Genomic DNA, 23254 nt, shown 5'->3' on the forward strand with positions numbered 1-23254 from the left:
CACTTGGCAATAAATCCATTGAAGCGGCCAACCATTGCGTGTGCTCCATCCGTGGTGATGGACACCAATTTGTACACTGGGAGCTGGGATTGCTCAATAAAGTTATTGAACGACTGATATATATCCTCTCCTCGTGTCTGTTTTCATGTGCAGTACGGTTAACAGCTCTTCTTTTGCAGCGATATCAGTAAACACCATTCGAAAAGAAATGCACACCTGGGCTGTGTCACTCACGTCTGTAGATTCGTCCAACTGGAGCGAGAAACACTCGCTATCTGCTATGTCCTTCCAAAGTTGCCTGGTCAAATCCTCGGCCATGGCTACGCTGCACCTTGCAACGGTAATCCTTGACAGCCGGATAGCTTTGATTGAAGATAATATTTCTGCCTTATTTTTAAAGTGTCGAAACAATGAGTCAGCTGCTTCAACGAATGCCTCTTTTACCATATCTCCTTTTTGGAAGGACTTCTGTCTTTTAACGATGAAATGACTCACGTGGAACAATGCTTCGGTGGCGGCTTTCACTTTGTAAGTTAACTGTGAAAAATGACTGCTGCCTGGACAACTGCCATTTTAGTTCCTTCACCTTTCTCTGCCACAGATTGCTTGTCGGTGGGAAGTCGGTGTCGTAGTTTTTATTAACATTCCGAAAATGACGCTCCACATTTCCCTTCTTTGGTAGTGCAACGATAGTCTGACAAATGAGGCAAATGCACTTCGAAAATTACATTGTGAAAAAAAAAGTCCTCCCATTCCGTATGAAAGTGATACGTTTTTTGCTTTTTGCTTGGTCCTGCTCCTCCACTTGTTATACCTTTTCTTAAGTTTAGAGAAAAAAACGAAGGCTAACTTGATAACTGGCTACCCGGCTTGATAATTTGGCGCAGTTGTTTACGCGTGCGCAGTCAGTGGTGTGCTGTCAGGGCTGATGCTGAAGTTTATTCTTTTTTATGCCATGTGATCTACTCACACTACCTTCGAGATCGACTGGTCAATCCCGATCGACGTATTGTGCACCCCTTGTGTAAAGAATATCACCACATGGGCTCAGGAACACTTCACAAAACCACTGTCAGTAACCCACAGTTCGTCACTACATCTGTAAGTGCAAGTTAAAACTCTACTATGCAAAGCGAAAGTCATTTATCAACAGCACCCAGAAACCCATCTAGGATGGACTGATACAAAGTGAAAAAGTGTTCTGTGGTCTGACGAGTTCACATTTCAAATTGTTTTTGGAAACTGTGGACGTCGTGTCCTCGGGACCAAAGAGGAAAGGAACCATCCGGATTCTTATAGGCGCAATGTTCAAAAGCCAGCATCTGTGATGGTATGGGGGTGTATTAGTGCCCAAAGCATGGGTAACTTACACATCTGTGAAGGCACCATTAATGCTGATAGGTACATACAGGTTTTGGAGGAACATATGTTGCCATCCAAGCAACATTATCATGGACGCCCCTGCTTATTTCAGCAAGACCATGCCAAGCCACAGGTTACAACAGCGTGGCTTCATAGTAAAAGAGTGCGGGTACTAGACTGGCCTGCCTGTAGTCCAGACCTGTCTCCCATTGAAAATGTGTGGCGCAATATGAAGCCTAAAATACCACAACGGAGACCCCGACTGTTAAACAACTTAAGCTGTACATCATGCAAGAATGGGAAAGAATTCCACCTGAAAAGCTTCAAAAATTGGTCTCCTCAGTTCCAAAACGTTTACAGACTGTTAAAAAGGAAAGGCCATGTAACAGTGGTAAAAATGCCCCTGTGCCAACTATTTTGCAACTATTTTTGCCATTAAATTCTAAATTAATGATTATTTGTTTCTCAGTTCGAACATTAAATATCATGTCTTTGCAGTCTATTCAATCGAATATAAGTTGAAAAGAATTTGCAAATCATTGTATTCTGTTTTTATTTACGAATTACACAACGTCCCAACGTCACTGGTTTTGGGTTTTGCATTATACCCAAAAATATGTTTAATTTTACCCTTCAATATTTATTCCGTCTATTTGTATTTGACTCTCTTCTTTCACCGAATAGCATTATTTTAGTTTTGCTGAGATTCAAGGACAGTCTGTTTTTGTCATTCCATCTTTTTTATTTGTTCATTTCTTGTATTATTTGTATAAAGTTTTTGCGTGTTCTCTCCTGAACAAAACACAGTTGTGTCATCTGCAAATAGTAACTTTAAGTCTTTTGTAACTTTACAAATGTAATTTATATAAAGACTAAACAATTTTGGTCCCATTATTGATCCTTGAGGTACGCCACAAGATATTTTCAGCTCTGTAGACGTTTGTTCTCCTATCGTCATGTATTGCTTCATGTTAGTTAGGTAGCTTTTTACCCAGTTCAAGACCAACCCTCTGATGCCATACCGTTCTAATTTGTTTATTAAGATATGATTGATTGTGTCAAATGCTTTTGTTAAATCCATAAATACTGCCGCTGCGCACTGTTTACTATCTATTGCATTGGTAATCTCTTCCGTTATTTTGATTAATGCTTTTGATGTTGAAATGTTGGCTCTGTATCTGTATTGTTGTCTAGGAGTATTTCATTTTTATTTATTAAATTTGTCCAAACTGTTTAAACAGTTTTTCAATCATTTTAGAAAATTGTGGCAGTAGAGAAACAGGTCTGTAGTTTGTGAACCGGTGTTTGTATCCAGTTTTATAAATTGGTACGACTTTTGCCATTTTGAATTTGTCTGTTTGAACTGATAGGTCCCGCGACCCTGAAAGGGATGAGCGGTTGAAAATGGATGCATGGAAATTAGGGCTGCAACTAACGAATAATTTGATAAATCGATTAATCTGTTGATTATTACTTCGATTAATCGATTAATAATCGGATAAAAGAGACAAACTACATTTGGAGATTGAAAAAAAAAAAAACAGCATACTGGCACCATACTTATTTTGATTATTGTTTCTCTGCTGTTTGTACATGTTGCAGTTTATAAATAAAGGTTTATAATTTTAAAAAAAATGCCTCTGCGCATGCGCATAGCATAGATCCAACGAATCGATGACTAAATTAATCGCCAACTATTTTTATAATCCATTTTATCGATTAGTTGTTGCAGCCCTAATGGAAATGATTAACCTGACTCTCGCCAGATCCTTGTAGTTTGCTGAGCTCTACACAAGGATCTGGGACTTCTCAATAGGAGATGTATTTCAGAAGGCAGGGCCTTGTAAAAAAAAAATAAAAAAAATGTATGTGATTGGATAAACCACTTGTCCGTTATCTTGAATGACGTGCTACTTCAACCACTCACATCAAAATCAAGCCGTGACGCTGATGAGAGCGACGCTGGGAAATCCAAAACAGAACAGCCAACATACTGCATAATGACAGAGTGAAAAGTTAATAAAGGCCTTCAAAACAGTTCTCTGTTCATCTTTTAAAGAATTAATATTTGATAGATTCGACAAAACAGTTGCAATAGCAGAATCAATGTCAGCACATGACTCCTCGCTGCATGCCGCCATTGTTGTTTGAATCAAACAGTCGCTTCGGCGCTATGTCACATCTATGAAATCCCGCCCGGCGATCCTGATTGGTTCATTATTTTTTGCTATCTTGAAGGAGTCTGCATTACCCTCGATCCCAGATCATTGTGCGGAGCTCAGCGAACTACAAGGATCTGGCGAGAGTCAGGTTAGGAAATGATAGGTTGCCAATATATTTGAAAGAGGATAGAGAAAAAGAAGGAACTTATTGACTGACGGATACAATAGCAGACTGGTGCAAAGCTCTGAGTAAATATCTACCATATATGGTAGTCCCCATTAACGTCACAATTGAGAATACGTCACAAATTGGGCAAATTCCAAAAGGCTCGTTTGGAGGAAGTGTGAAGGATGGCAAAATTATTTTATAAATATCTCTTCAATGCCTCCATGGTTTGATTTTAAATTTTCAAGACAAATGCAGTTCCCAAATACCAAAAAAACATGTACCGGCTCCTCTTTAAGTTTACATGCATTCAAGTAAAAGAAAGCACAATAATTATTTCAACATTGGTGTTCAAACTGTAATATTATAAGCTGTGAAGTTATTAAATTTAGCAATGAAGATGTTTTTAAAATGCAGTATGTCAACAGCATTTGCAGTGGTAGCACTACGGCTGGGAGATATCGCTGAAAATTATATCACAATATAATTTTTTTTATATTGATCGATATCGATAATTATTGATACTTTTTAAGACTTATTCAAGCATGCCAATAAATACTGTAAAACAATTTCCAACTTACCAAGAGTGTTATTTATCAGTGGAGAAGGTGTCGTAGCCAGGTGGGATGAGCTTGGCTAAGGTAATAAAAATATTAAAGTAGATTTGAAGGTGGTTGCAGATTAGAGACACAAGATGGCAGTTGTGTATAAGCTATTGAACACTACATAGAGTAGTTTGGGAAGCTACTCATTAAACCCACACATTGAAAGTGTCATGAGGTTGCCGCATAGTCTGCATTAAAACCAACAAAACTAAAGACACGTTTCTGATATTGAGTTGATATATCAAGATATCAAAGTTTCTCTTCTCACTCCATGCAGAGAATTACCAGCAAGACAGAAAGCCGGTGCAACCACACTAGCGTTATGAGAGTAGCGTATGTATTTGTGTGCTCCTTTAAGAATGGCAGCGTGTTGGGTGACTGACGTCAGTGAGTGAGTAGAAGAGTGAGGCGAGCTAGCAATAGTGGTAGAGTGGAAAATGTGTCCAGAGGTGTCCCGCAGAAATAAGAATAAAGCAACCTAATTCTCACGAATTGGCGGCCTCGTCATTACGACCCGAAAGTGAAGTGAAGGGTGTTACCCCCAACGACAACATCGACCCTGCGCTCCTTGACTATTGTCTGGGACTGGATAACTGGGAGCCGAACAGCAGGAAAGATGTAACATTCGTTAGTTGATACTGTTACGTGATTGGCTGTTAGCGTCTCCCTCCCATTGCTCAGTGACACTTACGGTTTCCCGTTTGTTGGTTTCCCAAAGCGCTAGTGACTTAATGAAACAAATCTTGCTCCATAATTTCTGTTTTCTTCCGACCAAAAAATATAAATATATATAGAATATTTATTCCAACGCACTTTATATTGATATCATTTCTATGTCTATCGCGATAAATATTCATATCGAATTATCGGCCCAGCCCTAGGTAGCGCAATGTTTTTCACACGGCTTTTGGATGACAAGTAGTCATCAATTTTGCAAACAAAGCATCACCTGACACAAAAGTCATTTGGGAGCTGTTAGGCTCTGTATTTTGGACTTTTATAGTTTTTTTTGCACCTGTGTGTTTGAGGTGGCCGCTTCCAGATCTGTGTCCTGGAGACAGGCAGGGAGCTGGTCCAAAAAGAGGCCTTATTCCACCGCAGGAACTTTTCCCATTTAACCGGGTAAATAAAGTTCCCTGTGTTTTTCACTATGTTTCAATATCATTTTAGTTTTGCAACAGAGCCGCCTGGTGGCCTAGAGATTAGCATGTTAGCACACAGTAAGGACATCGGGGAGATCCGGATTTGAATCTCCGTTTGAACATTGTGTTGAGTTTGCATGTGCCCCCTTGGGTTTTCTCCAGCTTCCTCACACATTCCAAAGATATGCATGTTGGATTAATTGGAGTCTCTAAATTGTCCATTGTATGATTTTGAGTTTGATGATTGTTTGTTGTGCCCTGCTATTGGCTGGCCACCAGTTTAGGGAGTGCCTTCCTCTCACACAAATTCAGCTGGAATAGGCTCCAGTGTACCCCTGCAATCCTTATAACGATAATCGCTATAAAAAATGCACGGATGGATGAACAGACTCACAAGGCATAACATCAATAAACCCCCACACCACACCAACACACACCGCATCAGTACTGTCACAGTGACTATACTAACGTTAACTGCTAACAAGTCGTCTGGGGAAAAACAAAAGAAAGTGAAAAACTTACGAACATTATATTATCACCCAACTCTCCACAGACCATGAAGACAGACAGTAATGCGATAAGCCATCTCAGCTTTTGTTGGCAAAGACCTAGGGCTGCACCTGCCGACTTTGAGCAGCTCGTGCTCAAAGTGACCATAGATACGTTATGATCATGCAACATAAACATAACTGTTTCAGTGAGATGTAGAACAGTCTTGTAAGATGACCACTGAAGAAAGGGCAGCAGCCAGTCGTACTCATAAGGTACTTTTGTTTACAGCTTCATCTCTCTGCATGCCTCATTGTCGTCAAATGTGCCAGAAAAACAAAGTGCACACTTCCAACCTTTATAATAAAATGTATGTGCGTTACATCCGGTCCTACTGCGACAAAAAATTAGGAATCCCAGAAGTATACTTTACATATTTATCTGGTATTATAAGGAGGATGAGCTACAAGTTTTAGAAGCTGTGTGCTAAACAGATCCAGCTTACTGAAACACTGTAGCATTATGTAGCAATATTGATAAGTGCTAAACAAGATATACAAGGCAAGGCAGCTTGAGCGCAGCGCCGCCAGTCGGCACCACACTGAAGTAACAGCCAGCTTCCACGCCAGCCAGGGGCTCAAACACAATATCCAAATGTTGGACATCCATCCACAAAAAGGAGACAAGCTGCTGACAGTGTGCCCTACAGAATCAGCTTTGGGGAGACACAACAGAAGTCCACTCTTACAAGTATAAACAAGCAAAGTTCAGAGTGGCAGTTCTTGGCAAGCTTCCCGCACCATTACAGAGCAGTCCAAGCACAGTGAGTGAACTACAGATATATTTATTGTACATTCTTCTTCAAACATTATGGTAAGAAAATTGCGTGTCTCAAACCTTCATTAGCTCTTATCTGTGCCAGTGTCCACAAGACACATTCTCCTAAAGACTTCGTAATGTGCACTTCCGTTGTAACAGAAAGTAACAAACATGAGATGCAACAAACAATGTTACATTACTTTTAATTAATCACAATAAATGGAACAGAATTGCTATATTTACCTTAATCTCCAATCCCATGAATCTACACTCCATGTATTCATTACCAAATCATGTAAACGCTAAATATTTTGTCATATTTAAGCACTTTGAGTCACTATATAAATATAATTAATTTCACTAATCTGATGTTGTTTGACGCTAAATTAACCACAACATTAGCGATGCATTAAAGTACCAGTAGAATGGAAAGACAAGTTGACTACATGCTTAATTGTGTTTCATTGTACCAATTTAACCATATCCAATTGTATTTCCAATCCACCAAATATGTGAAAATACCGACTCAACATCACAAAATGCCACAATTTCAGACAGCCATTTTGAATTTTCTTTGGCAATTTCCGTAGATTTGGGGGGGTGGTATGACGTCATGATGGGAACGCTGACATTATCAGTAGATCAGTCATAATGGAAATATGCAAAAATTAGAAAGAGATTTGCGGTGTATTATTTACAATCACTATGTAAGACATGAACAAAATGTTTCTTTTTTTAAGCATTCTAAGTCGTAAATAAATAAATAATAAGTTTGCCAACAATTCAGTCAATGGAGCTATCTATTCCATCCAAATAGCCCTCTAAATAACCATCCATAACCCGCCAACAATACAATCGGGACCTGAATATTGATCAATTATTGGCCATATTGTTATTATAAGCGCTAAAGCAGACATTTATTTTAGCGGCACATTGATAACAGAGAGGTAACTAGTTTTTGCTGCAGCTTTGAGTCAGCCGTTGTCCTGCTGCCGGTTTTATTATGTTTGTAGATCTTGTTTAGCACTTAGCAATATTGCTACATGATGCTATAGTGTTTCACTAAGCTGAATCAGTTTAGCACACAGCTTCTAAAACTTGTAGCTCCTCCTCCTTATAATAAGGCTAAAAAATAGTTTTTAATTAGTACAATAAATAACCTGCTGAAGCTGAAGTTTTTTTCTTGTTTTTCCCCCGCCGCCACTGACATTTGACAGAAATGTTAGCCAATAACAATTGTTATTAGCCTTGCATTTGTTCGTCTCTCGCTTCAAACAGGCTGAAAGACGTCTCACTCTTTGCAATGCTCTCAGCACCTGACCGCCTTTTTTAACAGTAGAATTAACTGAATGCAGTTAGCCCTCTCTTAAGTCATTCACAATCTTTGTCTTGGTGGGCGGAGCGTGGGGCACCAGCTTTACACACACAAGAAGCACAGACACCCTTGCTACTCGCAAAGATGGGAAAAAATATGGATTACAAAGTCAAGTATCCCGTTGTGGTAATATTTTAGTTACAAATTGGATGAGCAATATACGACCATTAACACGATGGAAGTCGTAGTAGTAATGAGAGAGTGCCGTGATCACAATAAACAAAAAGATAACCCGACCTCGTTTTTCCAACTAAAAAAAAAGCACTTTAAAGATGTTCAATATTTAAGTAAATTTTTTGCTTACAGAAATGGGAGTCCATTTTATTGTTTGTTTATTTATTTAGGAAAACCGTTGCTTACCTTCCAATTACAGTACAATGGTAATCACTTATACAGAAATTAAAATGAAAATGAATATCATTTTAAATGTTTACTTGCAATATTACAAAGTGTTAGTTGCTTCTCTTGGACTGCTTTTGTGTATGTGTAAGCGCTCTTGATTGTACGTGTGGACAAGACAGCAGAGAATGACAAGCCTGTACGCCAGACAAATTAATCGGACTGAAAGGCAATTTATATTCAATAAAAATGGTAATTTTGAAAAATATTGACACTTAGCTATATATGCTCTGTTAAACCGCTAATGGTAACATACGTTGGCTGATGGTGTTCTTATGTTTTTTGTTTTTTTAAATAGCCCTTTTAAGAGACATGGGATGTTGTGTTTTCTGAATGAGCATAAAATAGACATCCAAAAAAAATCAGTTTAGTTACAGTATGTTGCACAAAAACTGCTATTGTTTTTTTCTCTATTGCCATTTACATTCTGGTTAAATTATGCTTCAAAATATACACTACGATGTATATTTTGCAATTATCGAGCAGATAATTATTGGGCCGATGTGAGGAATTATGTCATACAGATAAATCCGCTGATAAAAAGAAAGTTCTCATAACCAATAAATGCTCCAATGAAGCAAGATTACCCCTGTACTGTGCTGTGGGTGGGCTAGGGTGGTAAAATCAAGCGCTCCTTTTCTCCTAATCGCGCTGTAAACAGCCTGTAGTAAACTTCCCCTGAGCTCAATGTAAACAAACATGGCGATCATCTGGGACTTCTTCACTGTTTCAGAGGAAGACATTTCTTGTGCAATTTGCACCAAATGTCCTGCAAACATTCTGCGAGGAAGGAAAAAAATCACAAGCTTCTATACATCAAACCTTATCAGCTACGTAAAATGCTAGCATTGCTAAGCTGGTGTTTTGGAAGCCTACAAATATGCCTGAGCTGATGATGGAGAAGATAGATGCCTCATAGCGAGCCGCAAAGAAAAGCCAAGCGCTTGTTCCTATTGCCACAATGTTTGAAAAGTGCTGAATGTTTGCCGGAGACAACGAGATGGCTAAAGTGATCTGTGACTTTATCATGGAAATGACGGCGATGACGAAATCTACAGTGACATCTGGTAAAATACACTTTTGAATCTTTACCTCCAGATGGGCCCAAACTACAGTTAGATACCAGTATCGATCTTGAAAGGCAGAAGTTATCTGTATTGCTTTGGGGGGGAAAATACGTATATCGCACATCCCCAAAATGTTGTGTTTTAGTTTCACCAATAAAATATATCGTCACGCGCAATGTATTGCATATCTTACAGTACCCTGAGATTCCCAGTCTAACTATTCCACCACCTTGAAATAAATACCCACAGTCTTAGTCAGAGGGTGTATCTGACCTAAATTACAGGGTTTCATAGCATCCATAAACAAGATGTATTTCTGTGTATGTCTTAATAAACGCTTTCTGGACATTGTGTCTTCAACTCAAAGAAACAGCTCAGCTATAAAAACGTTGTCAAATAGTTTCAAGTCCTGATCAACTGGAGACAGGGTGTTTTCTGGTTTAGATTTTTATATATGTATGTTATCAGTCCTGGTAAGAAATGCTACCATAATTGTTCATCTGGTTTTGCAGAGGCATTGAGCGAGACAGTATGTTGCTGTAGTGCTTTAGTTACGGTGGTGTTTCAACTAAACCGGTTTTTGAAGCGCGTTTTTTTTTTTTTTTTTTTTAATGGGGCGTGTTAAACACTTTTAAAATATGTCGATGAAAGCCAAATTTAACTGAAAGAAGTCACAGCACCACACTTATTAGCAACAAAATGACAAAAGTTAAAAGGAAGTTTCAGATGTGCAAGGGTGCGGCAGACATATTTAACAGCAACAAATATTTGAGCTGTGCATTGCAATTACTCTATTTGCGCATGGCATCATGATCACTATATGACATGTATCAGTTATGTATGTCAGGGAACACGAGTTACACCGTTTAGAATGAGAATGCACGATTCTATCATCTGTCATACGTTTAAATATGTAAGGGACACCAACAAAATTGTGATAAAATATGTACATGAGAATTCTTTCATTGACAAAATGTCTTTATAATTCGTTCGAAGCGAAATGAATGGCGGGCTGATGCTAGAGCTGTCAGTCTGGCGATGCTAACATTTGAAGCCGGCTGGGCAGTCACAAATATATGTTCCGGTATTATTATTATTATGTTATGTCGAAATGGTTTAAAAATCACACATGACGCTTTATGTCAGTCAGAGTATGTATCAAATACAATGCTGCATAAACGTACCGTTAGTCTAATTCTAAGTACAGCGTTAACAACTCGCATGTTAGCATGCTAGCAATTGATTCTACTGCAGTCGCATACGAGAGGACAATTCAACAACAGCTCATCAGCTAAACCCTGAGCATTAATTTATGATACTCTAATGTTGCTAGATTGGACATATTTTGTACATATGGCAAAAGTATTGTTAAACAGAAGTACTCACCATATTTGCTTCAATTGCGCGTGGTAGTCTGCTAACGCTACAGGCTGAGAGGTAATGGACGTCGGCAGCTTGTGAACAAGACTGAGTTGAGGTGTGGAGGCGAGTCTCTACAAGCTCCTTGTATTCCTCCGCACAGGTCCCTCCTATAACTGCCTCTTCTAACGCCTAGCAATATCCTATTTTAGTCAATATTGGTATATATGTACTCAAGGTAAATATTTCGACTTGCAAAAAATTGCCCTAAAACAACATTGTTGTCAAAGTAAATATCTTAAAAGTTGTAACAATGTTTCACAGCTGCAGTGATACACTATTTTCTTTTACCAATGTCGGCGGAAGGATACGTTTCCCAAATTGTTGCTGACATACTTTTGACAAGATGGGGTTTTGCTTTTGAGAGGTGATCCCTGATTGGATAAGGCGGAGCCGCAATGTTGTACGCGCTGTACAGAGGCAGATGATTGGTCGGAACTGATCTGCAATGCGTCAAACCACGGCGCGGTATAGGCGGCAGAAGGGACCGTCAACAAATTATGGTACTAGTAGTAGTAATAGTTTGTCATATTTGAATTGTTGAACCAAATATTGACATAACGTAAAATAATAGTAAAACAGACATAGGCAAGGTATTTTGCTTAGCTAAATTGACATTGTGGATCAATGACTTTTATACAGTATATTGCACACAACTGATAACAAATGCAGTGTAATAAATTGTATCATGAAGGAGGACAAAAACTAGAGAAGTACAGAACATTTTATAAAAAAAATAATAATTATACTTTATTTTATAATTAAAACCTAAAAGTAATCATACAGATTATAAACACATAATATTGTAATCAACAACTAGTAAAACATTTTTTGTGAAATGTAGACATACACAAATCAATCCTGGTTCATATTGAAAAATTAATGAAAGGTTTCTTTACTGCTAAGCTATATCTGAGTGTGATGGTTTCAGTCTTCCAGTAGTATATCGAGTTCTTCTAATGGCAGCCTGAGTCGCAGTTCTTTCTCCGTCATCAGATCTATAAACTCTTGTAGATTCTCAGGAAACAGCTGCACTGCATCCATGTACAAACCCTGGTTAAAGACACACCATGTATAAAGCCAGGTTAAAAACATGTATGCAAACACACATTTGCATGAATGGAAATCCCCAATCATCCATGTATTCATTAATACACACATACATGAAGACAGAGGAGTTGTTGTTGGCTGTGCTATTTTATTTCAAGCACTTACATTTAGCAATTTGAGTGCAAAATACAAATTCAAAATACAGGCCCTCAGAATGTAATTATGCAGTCTACAAAGTGAAAGTATGGAAATGCGTGAATTGAAACACAGCCTGTGTCATACCTTCACCCAGGGAATATTCTGTAAAGCTTTGTAGAAAAGTCCCTTGGCTTTATCCATGTTGCCCTCTGACACCTAATAATACAAACCACATAAAACATAGTAAACAATCTACGAAACAGTGTTTCGGTTAATTCAACTGGGGAAAAAAATGCTATATGTATGTATAGCAACAAAGCTAACATGGATTTTGGTGTTGTGATTGACTGCTATATAAATAGTAAATTAAATCAATAAAGGACCAAATCCAATTCATGTACGTAGCCTTTTGTCATCTTACCAGGTAGTAAATGTACATCCTCCAAAGTAAAGGACAGTGAGCACCCATTTCGGTCAATATGGCGCTTTCAAACAGTCCTCGGATACGGTTGCTGAGGCCATTCTCGGGTAGGACACTCAAGGCGGCGCTTTTGTCGCAGGATCTAAAATGGTCATAAAATATGTTATGGGTGTAAAAACGTTGATTTAGAGTTTAAAGTGTATATATGTAGTGTAAATATGATATGGAGGAGTGCCAATGGGATGATACATGATATATGGACATGGTATGGAGTGGTGCTAATACAATGATATATGATGATATAGAGTAGTGCAAAAGTATGATTCATAATACCATGACATGTAAACATGGTATGGATTGGAGCCAATATATAGTATAAAGTGGTGCAAATATGATACATGATATAGAGTGGTGCAAATATACAAACCCTGTTTCCATATGAGTTAGGAAATTGTGTTAGATGTAAATATAAACGGAATACAATGATTTGCAAATCCTTTTCAACCCATATTCAATTGAATGCACTACAAAGACAAGATATTTGATGTTCAAACTCATAAACTTTATTTTTTTTTTGCAAATAATAATTAACTTAGAATTTCATGGCTGCAACACGTGCCAAAGTAGTTGGGAAAGGGCATGTTCACCACTGTGTTACATTGCCTTTCCTTTTAACAACACTCAGTAAACGTTTGGGAACTGAGGAGACACATTTTTAAGCTTCTCAGGTGGAATTCTTTCCCATTCTTGCTTGATGTACAGCTTAAGTTATTCAACAGTCCGGGGGTCTCCGTTGTGGTATTTTAGGCTTCATAATGCGCCACACATTTTCAATGGGAGACAGGTCTGGACTACAGGCAGGCCAGTCTAGTACCCACACTCTTTTACTATTAAGCCACGTTGATGTAACACGTGGCTTGGCATTGTCTTGCTGAAATAAGCAGGGGCGTCCATGGTAACGTTGCTTGGATGGCAACATATGTTGCTCCAAAACCTGTATGTACCTTTCAGCATTAATGGCGCCTTCACAGATGTGTAAGTTACCCATGTCTTGAGCACTAATACAGATGCTGGCTTTTCAACTTTGCGCCTATAACAATCCGGATGGTTCTTTTCCTCTTTGGTCCGGAGGACACGACGTCCACAGTTTCCAAAAACAATTTGAAATGTGGACTCGTCAGACCACAGAACACTTTTCCACTTTGTATCAGTCCATCTTAGATGAGCTCAGGCCCAGCGAAGCCGGCGGCGTTTCTGGATGTTGTTGATAAACGGTTTTCGCCTTGCATAGGAGAGTTTTAACTTGCACTTACAGATGTAGCGACCAACTGTAGTTACTGACAGTGGGTTTCTGAAGTGTTCCTGAGCCCATGTGGTGATATCCTTTACACACTGATGTCGCTTGTTGATGCAGTACAGCCTGAGGGATCGAAGGTCACGGGCTTAGCTGCTTACGTGCAGTGATTTCTCCAGATTCTCTGAACCCTTTGATGACATTACGGACCGTAGATGGTGAAATCCCTAAATTCCTTGGAATAGCTGGTTGAGAAAGGTTTTTCTTAAACTGTTCAACAATTTGCTCACGCATTTGTTGACAAAATGGTGACCCTCGCCCCATTCTTGTTTGTGAATGACTGAGCATTTCATGGAATCTACTTTTATACCCAATCATGGCATCCACCTGTTCCCAATTTGCCTGTTCACCTGTGGGATGTTCCAAATAAGTGTTTGATGAGCATTCCTCAACTTTATCAGTATTTATTGCCACCTTTCCCAATTTCTTTGTCACGTGTTGCTGGCATCAAATTCTAAAGTTAATGATTTTTTGCAAAAAAAAATATGTTTATCAGTTTGAACATCAAATATGTTGTCTTTGTAGCATATTCAACTGAATATGAGTTGAAAATGATTTGCAAATCATTGTATTCCGTTTATATTCACATCTAACACAATTTCCCAACTCATATGGAAACGGGGTTTGTAGTACATGATATGGAGTGATGCAAATGTGATACATGATATGTAGTGATGCAAATATGATACATGACAATATGGAGTGCTTAAAATATTATACATAGTAAACGACATGTTAACATGATATGAGGTGGTACAAAAATGATACCGGTATATAACACGTAAACATGATAGAGTGGTGTAATTAATATTATACGTGATGATACGGAGTGGTGCAAATACGGTGAAACATGACAATACGGAGTGGTTCAAATATACATGGTACTTGACATGTAAACATGATATGAGGTGGTGCAAATATGATATATAACACGTGAACATGATATGGAGTGGTGTAATTAATATGATACGTGATGATATGGAGTGGTGAAAATATTATACACGACACGTAAACATGATATGAGGTGGTGTAAATATGATATATAACACAAACATGACATGGAGTGGTGTAATATTATTTGTGATCATATGGAGTGGTGCAAATAGTATTATACATGATGATATGGAGTGGTACAAATAGTATGATACATGGCATGTATACATGATATGGAGTCGTGCAAATGGGATGATACAGGAAACGTAAACATGCAAATACAATGATACATGATGATATGGAGTGGTGTAAAAACTGTAGTTGTTGATACATGACTTGGTATGGAGTGGTGCTAATACAGTATGATGATACATTGCATGTAAACATGGTATAGATAGGAGCCAATATGACATCAGTGTTAATTTTGACAGCAGTTTTTAATTTAGTTTTAGTCATAGTCTTTTAACCAAAATGTATTTTAGTTTTAGTCTTACTTTAGTCATCTAAATTTATCTACCATTGTTTTAGTCGACTTAATTCCTCATCATTTTAGTTGACTGAAATTACAGTAAATTTTGTCAACTAAAATATACATAGTTTAAAGGATAACGCATCTTTGAAGTTGGCTTGATACCACTTTTAGTGTGGTTATGACAATTACTGTACATTGTAATCAAAACTACATAACTTAGCATATACAGATGCATTTCTATAAATTAGAATATCATGCATCACATTATTTCAGAATCAATTCAGACTAAGAGACTAATTAAAGCGCCAGAATTTTTTTTCTGTTCATTTCCGAACATGCATTCAATAGATTATTAGTATGCAAAGGACCAGATTGTCCACCATTTTATTAGGCAAACGAGCTGGGCAGAGCAAGGTGCATGGCAGGGTACAACGTATTCACTTGCTCTGAGCGAAGTGTAAAAGGAAATTATGCGCTTTGCGTCCGTCACAAAAAGGAGATGTAAGGTAAGGTGGCCCGGGATATGAAGTGGCGCAAATATGTCGATACATTACATGTAAACATGATATGGAGTGGTGCAAATATGATATATAACATGAAAACATGATATAGAGTCGTGTAACTAATATTATACGTGATGATATGGAGCGGTGCAAATATGATACATAACATGTAAACATGATATAAATCCGTGGTCAATCAAAGCAAGATTTACCCATGCGTCAACTATGTTTTATTTATTTATATATATATATATATATATATATATATATATATATATATATATATATATATATATATATATATATACCGTATATATATATATATATACCGTATATATATATATATATATATATATATATATATATATATATATATATATATATATATATATATATATATATATATATAAATAAATAAATTATTTATTATATCACTGTGCCGCAGTTTGAGCACCACTGCTGTAGAATTTAACTGTTTATGGCCACTATAGTCTTAATACTGTAGTATATTTGTTCATCCTATGGTCGCATATGCGGCGCGAGTCACTTATGTCAGCGCCGGAAGTAATAAAATCAGCTGATCACATGGGGGGGTTTTCCTGTTTGATTAAGAGGGGATAAACAGGGAAGTCCTTCTGTAGCTGCCGCCTTGTTTTATCATATATTGCTGCCTTTGTACGTCTCAATGTTTGCTTTTGTATATATAAATCAACACAAAATCTGTACTTTGGAGCAATGTTCACAGACTCTAGTATTTTGCCTGTTAGCTTCCCGGAGCAGGCGAGTGACAAAGGTCATGGACTTGTGCTTGAGGGAAGAGTTGTTTGATGTTGGATTCTCTAAAATGTCTGATGCGTTGCAACAGTCGTTTGTGCACGTCATGCAAAGCGCTTTTGCGAGACAAGCGGGTGTAGTGTGCAGCTGCAGCCATGCTCAGGGGGTGTGGCCGTGGCCAATGTGAGGCTGAGGAAGGAGGCAGAGTCGTGCGGGTGTCTTCAGACGTTAAAATGTGTGCCTGTTGGCGGATCTGTTGGTCACGCGATCGACTGGTAAGGTTCCAAAGATCGACTGGTTGATCGCGATCGATTTGTTGGCGACCCATGATATAAATGGTGCAACTGTTACGATGCATGACATGTAAACATGATATATGGTAAGCAAATATGATGATAAATACTGATACTTTATACTGTACTGATAAAAGTATAGACTTATTTCTGTGGATGTTTCAAGTTGTTTCCACTCTTACCTTTGTGCAGCATCCACCAGCTGCTTTCTTTGCTGTTCAGCAACAATAGCAAAGAGCTGTGGCACAACACTGCTGCTATCCCTGCTTACGGCGTAAAAGAAGCGCCGTGCTCGGCCAGCACTGTGGTAATGGTTCTCTACCTGAAACAGGTCCCAAGACCATCATTAAGTCAAAAAAAGGAGAAAAAGTAACAAGAGAGCATGATGAAAGTTCATAATTTGCTTTACCTGTACATATATGCTCCATAGGGGTGCACTGCTCGGCCAGCAAAAAAGGGCAGAGGTCAGCATGTCTCTCAGTGTTGCCAGTGGAAACACACCGACACTCATGTGGTACTTGAGCAGTAATGCCTGCTGCACCGCCAACGTCTCACACTCAACAGCTAGCTTCTTAATCAGCTGGCTGATGAATTGATCATTGTGTGAGAGGTTGTCTGATGTTAGCGTGCGGTGCAACCTGTCCATTCGTTCTCTGGCTTGGGCGTAAACTGTGCTCGCTGCTTGGATGCCCGTAGTGAGGTACTGGAACAGAGCATAGCAGCCTACAAGACCTTTTAACCTCAGCTTCTCTTCTCCGACACCAGCTTGACCTTAAAATGGAATTATCACAACAAATAACACAGGTTGTTTAACTTTACTGCTCCTCAACTAAATGCTTTATTTTGACTGGGTTTAATTTACACTACTAGCTACAATCTTGTTATTACATTGTTGTGTTTTTTCATTGTCATTTAGTTAGCAGGATTGTACAAAAAATAACCAAGTTTAGGAAAACCTTGTGGATGGGGTGGTACATGTACTGAGCAAAAATATAAATAAATAAATAAATATATACATATATATATATATATATATATATATATATATATATATGTCTTAATAAGGTTATCCAAAAAATAGTGCTCGATACCGTAGTAGAGCGCAATATATGTATGTGTGGGAAAAAAATCACAAGACTATTTCATCTCTACAGGCCTGTTTCATGAGGGGGGGTACCCTCAATCGTCAGGAGATTGAGGGTACCCCCCCTCATGAAACAGGCCTGTAGAGATGAAATAGTCTTGTGATTTTTTTCCCACACATACATATATTGCGCTCTACTACGGTATACATATATATATATATATATATATATATATATATATATATATATATATATATATATATATATATATATAGATATCGATATATATCTATATATATATGTTAAAGTACCAATATATATATATTGGTACTTTAACATATATATATATATATATATATGTTAAAGTACCAATATATATATATTGGTACTTTGATATATATATATATATATATATATATATATATATATATATACACACACACACACACACACACACACACAGGTGTGTATATATATATATATATATAAAAATAAATATATATAAATGTATATATATATATAGGTGGAAAATCTGCACAAAAATGAGAACAATTGTTCCTCCATTCAAAGATGCTAAGATATTTTCCATGAACCAGAAAGTATCCATAAAACAAAAAATATACAGTGCTTCACATTTTTCCCTACTTTTATTGGAGAAATGTATTCAATTTGGGCTGTCTTTCTCTCCTGCACTTAATACACATGTGACTTGGAAGTGTTTTGTGACGTCTGAGAAGAGATGTTTCACCCTAAACACAACTAAGCAGCCAGTAGAGGCCCCCAAACACTGACATAATCAGTCCTTAACTAGCCATGAACCTACAGCCTAAATCCTCCTATGGGGCTCCCAGATGTCCAGAACTGCTAATGCATCTGAGCTGGTAAAAAATATCCCTGTATAGAAATAAAACATAATAATAATAATGCATAATGTTTGTTTGGCATTTTTAAGGTTTTGACACATAATGTGTATAGTTAAGCATGTTGTTTATGTCAAATATGCCAGTATAATGTATCATTAGTTAAAATTGTGCATTTGTGTCTTTAAAAACGATTTTTTTTCAGACAAAAGTACTGAAGTACAAACATTTTTTTTCTCTAACGTGAATTTAAACTTGAAGTGTGAAAGATCGCAAGTGTGAAAGTTTCCTAAACAGGTAATTGAATGTTTCTGAAATTGCATGTGCGGTAAATAGGTTAATAACTAGGGATGTGGACAATTTTTGTAAAAAAGTATGTGATCGCCATTGCCGATTAATGTGTTGTAATGCTGATCACAAACGCTGATTCCCTCTGGCTGACAATGTATTTATTTTTAGTCACCCGGCTGACAAGCTAGCAGCTAATGACGTGTCTCCATACACAGTGCGGAGCCGCTCCTCTAAACTAATAATCACCCACATTACGGCAAATAAACTGCATATCTTAGTATCTAAAGTAGGCATGTCCGATAATGGCTTTTTGCCGATATCCGATATTCCGATATTGTCCAACTCTTAATTACCAATACCGATATCAACAGATACCGATATCAACCGATACCGATATATACAGTCGTGGAATTAACACATTATTATGCCTAATTTGGACAACCAGGTATGGTGAAGATAAGGTCCTTTTTAAAAAAAAAAATAAAATAAAATAAGATAAATAAATTAAAAACATTTTCTTGAATGAAAAAGAAAGTAAAACAATATAAAAACAGTTACATAGAAACTAGTAATTAATTAAAATTAGTAAAATTAACTGTTAAAGGTTAGTACTATTAGTGGACCAGCAGCACACACAATCATGTGTGCTTACGGACTGTATCCCTTGCAGACTGTATTGATATATATTGATATATAATATAGGAACCAGAATATTAATAACAGAAAGAAACAACCCTTTTGTGTGAATGAGTGTGAATGAGTGTAAATGGGGAAGGGAGGATTTTTGGGTTGGTGTACTAATTGTAGGTGTATCTTGTGTTTTTTATGTTGATTGAATTAAAAAAACAACAAAAAAAACAATAAAAAAAACCCGATAATTTCCGATATTACATTTTAAAGCATTTATCGGACATCTCTAATCTAAAGTATTATTATCACGTATCATCACTGGAGGACGAAGTTAAACATGTTACATACTGAGGCAAGCCAGGAGCAACCCTGCAAATAGCCAAGCTCACCGCTAAAATAGCTTTAAAGAAAAAATAAGTCCTTAGTAAGCTCTCAGAAGTGGAAATGAAACTGCGTTAGAGCAAAAAGTAAGCAGCTATTAGGAGAAAATTAACAAGTATTCAATAAGAGTCGAGAGAGAGAACTGTAACAACACGTAAGAGTGCTGATCAATCCATAAATTGGCAGTGTCGATACCAATTTGTATCATTATAGGATACGATACTAGAGTGGTTATTCGACATTTTATTTTCTCAAAATCTTTGTTGTTTTGTTAATGTTTTCAAACTCAGGGATTAATTCCATGGACCCAGGAGGACTTTGAAGGCCAAAGTCAAAGGATGTAAAAGAGTAATGGAAAGTATTTTTTTCTTTTGATTAGTTATTGTACACTACTAATTTTGTTTTACTCAAACAATTGTATGTAATAAAAGAGAATAAGGAACTAATTTAAATATTGTGTTGACATTGTTGAACTGTCAATTAGAGATGTTGCGATCGTGGTTTTATGCTGCCTTTTTCGATACCGGCTCCACACGGTGTATGGAGATACACAATGAGCTGTTAGCTGCTTGTCAGCCTGGGTACTAAATATAAATACAGTGTCAGCCAGAGGGTATCGGCGTTTATGATCGACAATAAAATGCATTAATCGGCAATGACAATCACATACTTTTCATGAAAATCGTCCGATGGATGGGCACATCCCTGTCAATAACACCCACCATAAATCAATTTAAACATTTACAGGTAATATATGTGTTCGGTATCGGCCTATCTAACTCATAGATGATCCTATCAGAATCGGCAGCATAAAACCTTTCCTATTAATAAAGAATGTTTAGATCCTTGATAAAAAGTTATAAATGGCTAAATTGTAATATCATATTAATGAAGTGCTACTTAAAAATAGTGTCAAGTCACTATTTGACAAGCATTACATTTTTCATACTGAACTTTTTTTTTTTTTTTACATATTTGGAATTCATAAAGAGGGCAAACCTTTTTTGTTGGCCTGAGCGTTGCCGAGGTCTTGGTCCAATGCAGATAAACTGGCAGTCAGAGCTTGTTCATACGACTTTCTGGCTTTCAAGATGGCAACAGGGGAGACAGACGGCGATGATGAAGGTGAAGAAGACTTCCCTTCTGCCAGGAAAGTTAGTAGACACACAGCTGGGGATGGTGCTCCATCACTGAGCACTCCACCTGGCCCACTTGCTACATCCTCCACCTCAAGCTGGGCCCACAGCAGACACAAGTCACAGAGCGTGGGGTTGCACAAGCCCTTTGTGCCCCCAAGCGTGGTAGCTGTAAAAAACACTTTCCGTGCCTCTTCGAGGTTACCCAGTACCCATTCCAAGTGGGCGAACTCCCGCCACATCGCCAAAGACGAGCGGTTGTCAGGTTCTTTGAGCAGCGATTTGGCAATCCGCTTGCTGCTTTTGCTCTGAAAGCGAAGACGCTTTTTGTTGCCGTGCACGCAACACAACACCTGACATACACACAAATATAGAAACGATGAAACGATTTACAATTCAAATCAGGGTCACAGATAAAAAAGTCCTAACCTTCATTTTCTCATACTGCATTCTGCTGAATGACAGAGCTGCTCTGTGTTGGACCGGTAGGGCTGGTTGGAGCATACTGAACATGTTGCTCACAAACTTCTCACCCTGCTTTCGGAGACCTGCACACTTCCTGGTTCCTTGGAGTGTGGTCATGTGACCCACAGAGTTCACCCCAAGGCTGGGGAGGTTGTGGGAGGTAAGAGGATGTCTGGGGTCCGTACCTAAGTGGAGACATGGCCCATTTAGTTTGCCTACAAGTTGATCACTATACAAAAGTATATCAAACGGCATCCATCTTCTGCTTATTTAAGGTCAGGTTGCTATAGCAACATGCGACCTAAAAAACTGACCTGTGCTTCCAATGAAATCCTCAGCGGCGGATGTGGCAGACTTTGGGTATACATTAGGGGTGTCCCGATACAACTTTTTCACTTCCGATATTGGAGCCTTGAGTTTTGGCCCATACCGATATTAATCCGATATGATAACAGCATGAATTATAGCTCGTACTTTTAGTATTTTGTAGTGTGGAATGTTAGAGAAGGCTTAATTAAATGAAATTGCTCAGAGAACAATGATAGGTATAGAAAACATACAGTCATCCCTCACCACCTTGCGTTTCAAATATTGCGGCTTTACCAAATATCGAACATTTTTTCAAGCATATTCTGCAACATTTCGCCTTAAATTAAGCATTTTCAAGCATAAAAATAACTAAAAATATATCAATACTACAGTAGTACAGATGAGACCAAACCAATCAGACCGCACTGTTCATTATCATGGCCACAGATTGCCTCAGCCTCAGGCAGCATTACTATATTGGATTAATAAATGAGTGCAAATGTGACTAAATTATGTTATTTCATGTGTTTATAATTTAGAAAAAAATATTTTGAAGATAGTAAACAGTTGTTTTTTGCTCTAGCTGTATATATATTAGATTTATAATAATGATTTATAATTAATGATTTGAATGATTGAACCAATTATATTTAAATTGGCGATGGCCGTGGCGCAGTGGTAAGCACTCGTGCCTCACAGCGAGAAGGTCCTGGGTCTTTCTTTGTGGAGTTTGCATGTTTTCCACGTAACTGGGTCTTTTTGGGTAATTCGGCTTCCTCCCACCCACAAAGACATGCACCTGGGAATAGGCTGATTTGCAACACTAAATTGGCCCTTGTGTGTGAATGTGAGTGTGAATGTTGTCTGTCTGTGTTGGCCCTGCAATGAGTTGGCGACTTGTCCAGGGTGTAAACTGCCTTCCGCCCGTGTGCAGCTGGGATAGGTTCCAGCCCCTTCGTGACCCGAAATGGGTAAGCGGTAGAAAACGGATGGATGTAATATTATGACAGATTTATGCTTTTGAAGTGGCTTGATAATTAGTTTTTGGCAATACCTAGTGGTCAATATAATTCCTTAAATTGAGTTCATGAAGCAGAAAGCAGAATTTTGCGGACATGTTTGTTTTTACTTTCTAAATACACTTGTAGACTTTG

The 23254-nt window shown here is 37.8% G+C and overlaps 2 protein-coding genes across 2 annotated transcripts in view; both read right to left on the reverse strand.

Annotated features, from left to right (window-relative positions):
• Positions 1-11276, reverse strand: part of LOC133611545 (calmodulin-1-like) — a 28089-nt gene extending 16813 nt beyond the window's left edge. Inside the window, exon 1 of the mRNA XM_061968427.1 lies at positions 10973-11276. Within this exon, the coding sequence (XP_061824411.1) occupies positions 10973-10975 (3 nt within the window). The 5' untranslated portion in view covers positions 10976-11276. The remainder of the gene's footprint in view (positions 1-10972) is intronic.
• A 346-nt stretch (positions 11277-11622) lies between these two features.
• Positions 11623-23254, reverse strand: part of nrde2 (NRDE-2, necessary for RNA interference, domain containing) — a 34323-nt gene continuing 22691 nt past the window's right edge. Inside the window, exons 13-19 of the mRNA XM_061968426.1 lie at positions 21756-21976; positions 21190-21679; positions 17353-17714; positions 17126-17265; positions 12615-12756; positions 12338-12409; positions 11623-12058 (exon numbers count right to left, since the gene is read on the reverse strand). Of these exons, the coding sequence (XP_061824410.1) occupies positions 11933-12058; positions 12338-12409; positions 12615-12756; positions 17126-17265; positions 17353-17714; positions 21190-21679; positions 21756-21976 (1553 nt within the window). The 3' untranslated portion in view covers positions 11623-11932. The remainder of the gene's footprint in view (positions 12059-12337; positions 12410-12614; positions 12757-17125; positions 17266-17352; positions 17715-21189; positions 21680-21755; positions 21977-23254) is intronic.

This window comes from Nerophis lumbriciformis, linkage group LG08 (genome assembly GCF_033978685.3).
Source record: "Nerophis lumbriciformis linkage group LG08, RoL_Nlum_v2.1, whole genome shotgun sequence".
NCBI classification, from domain to species: domain Eukaryota; kingdom Metazoa; phylum Chordata; class Actinopteri; order Syngnathiformes; family Syngnathidae; genus Nerophis; species Nerophis lumbriciformis.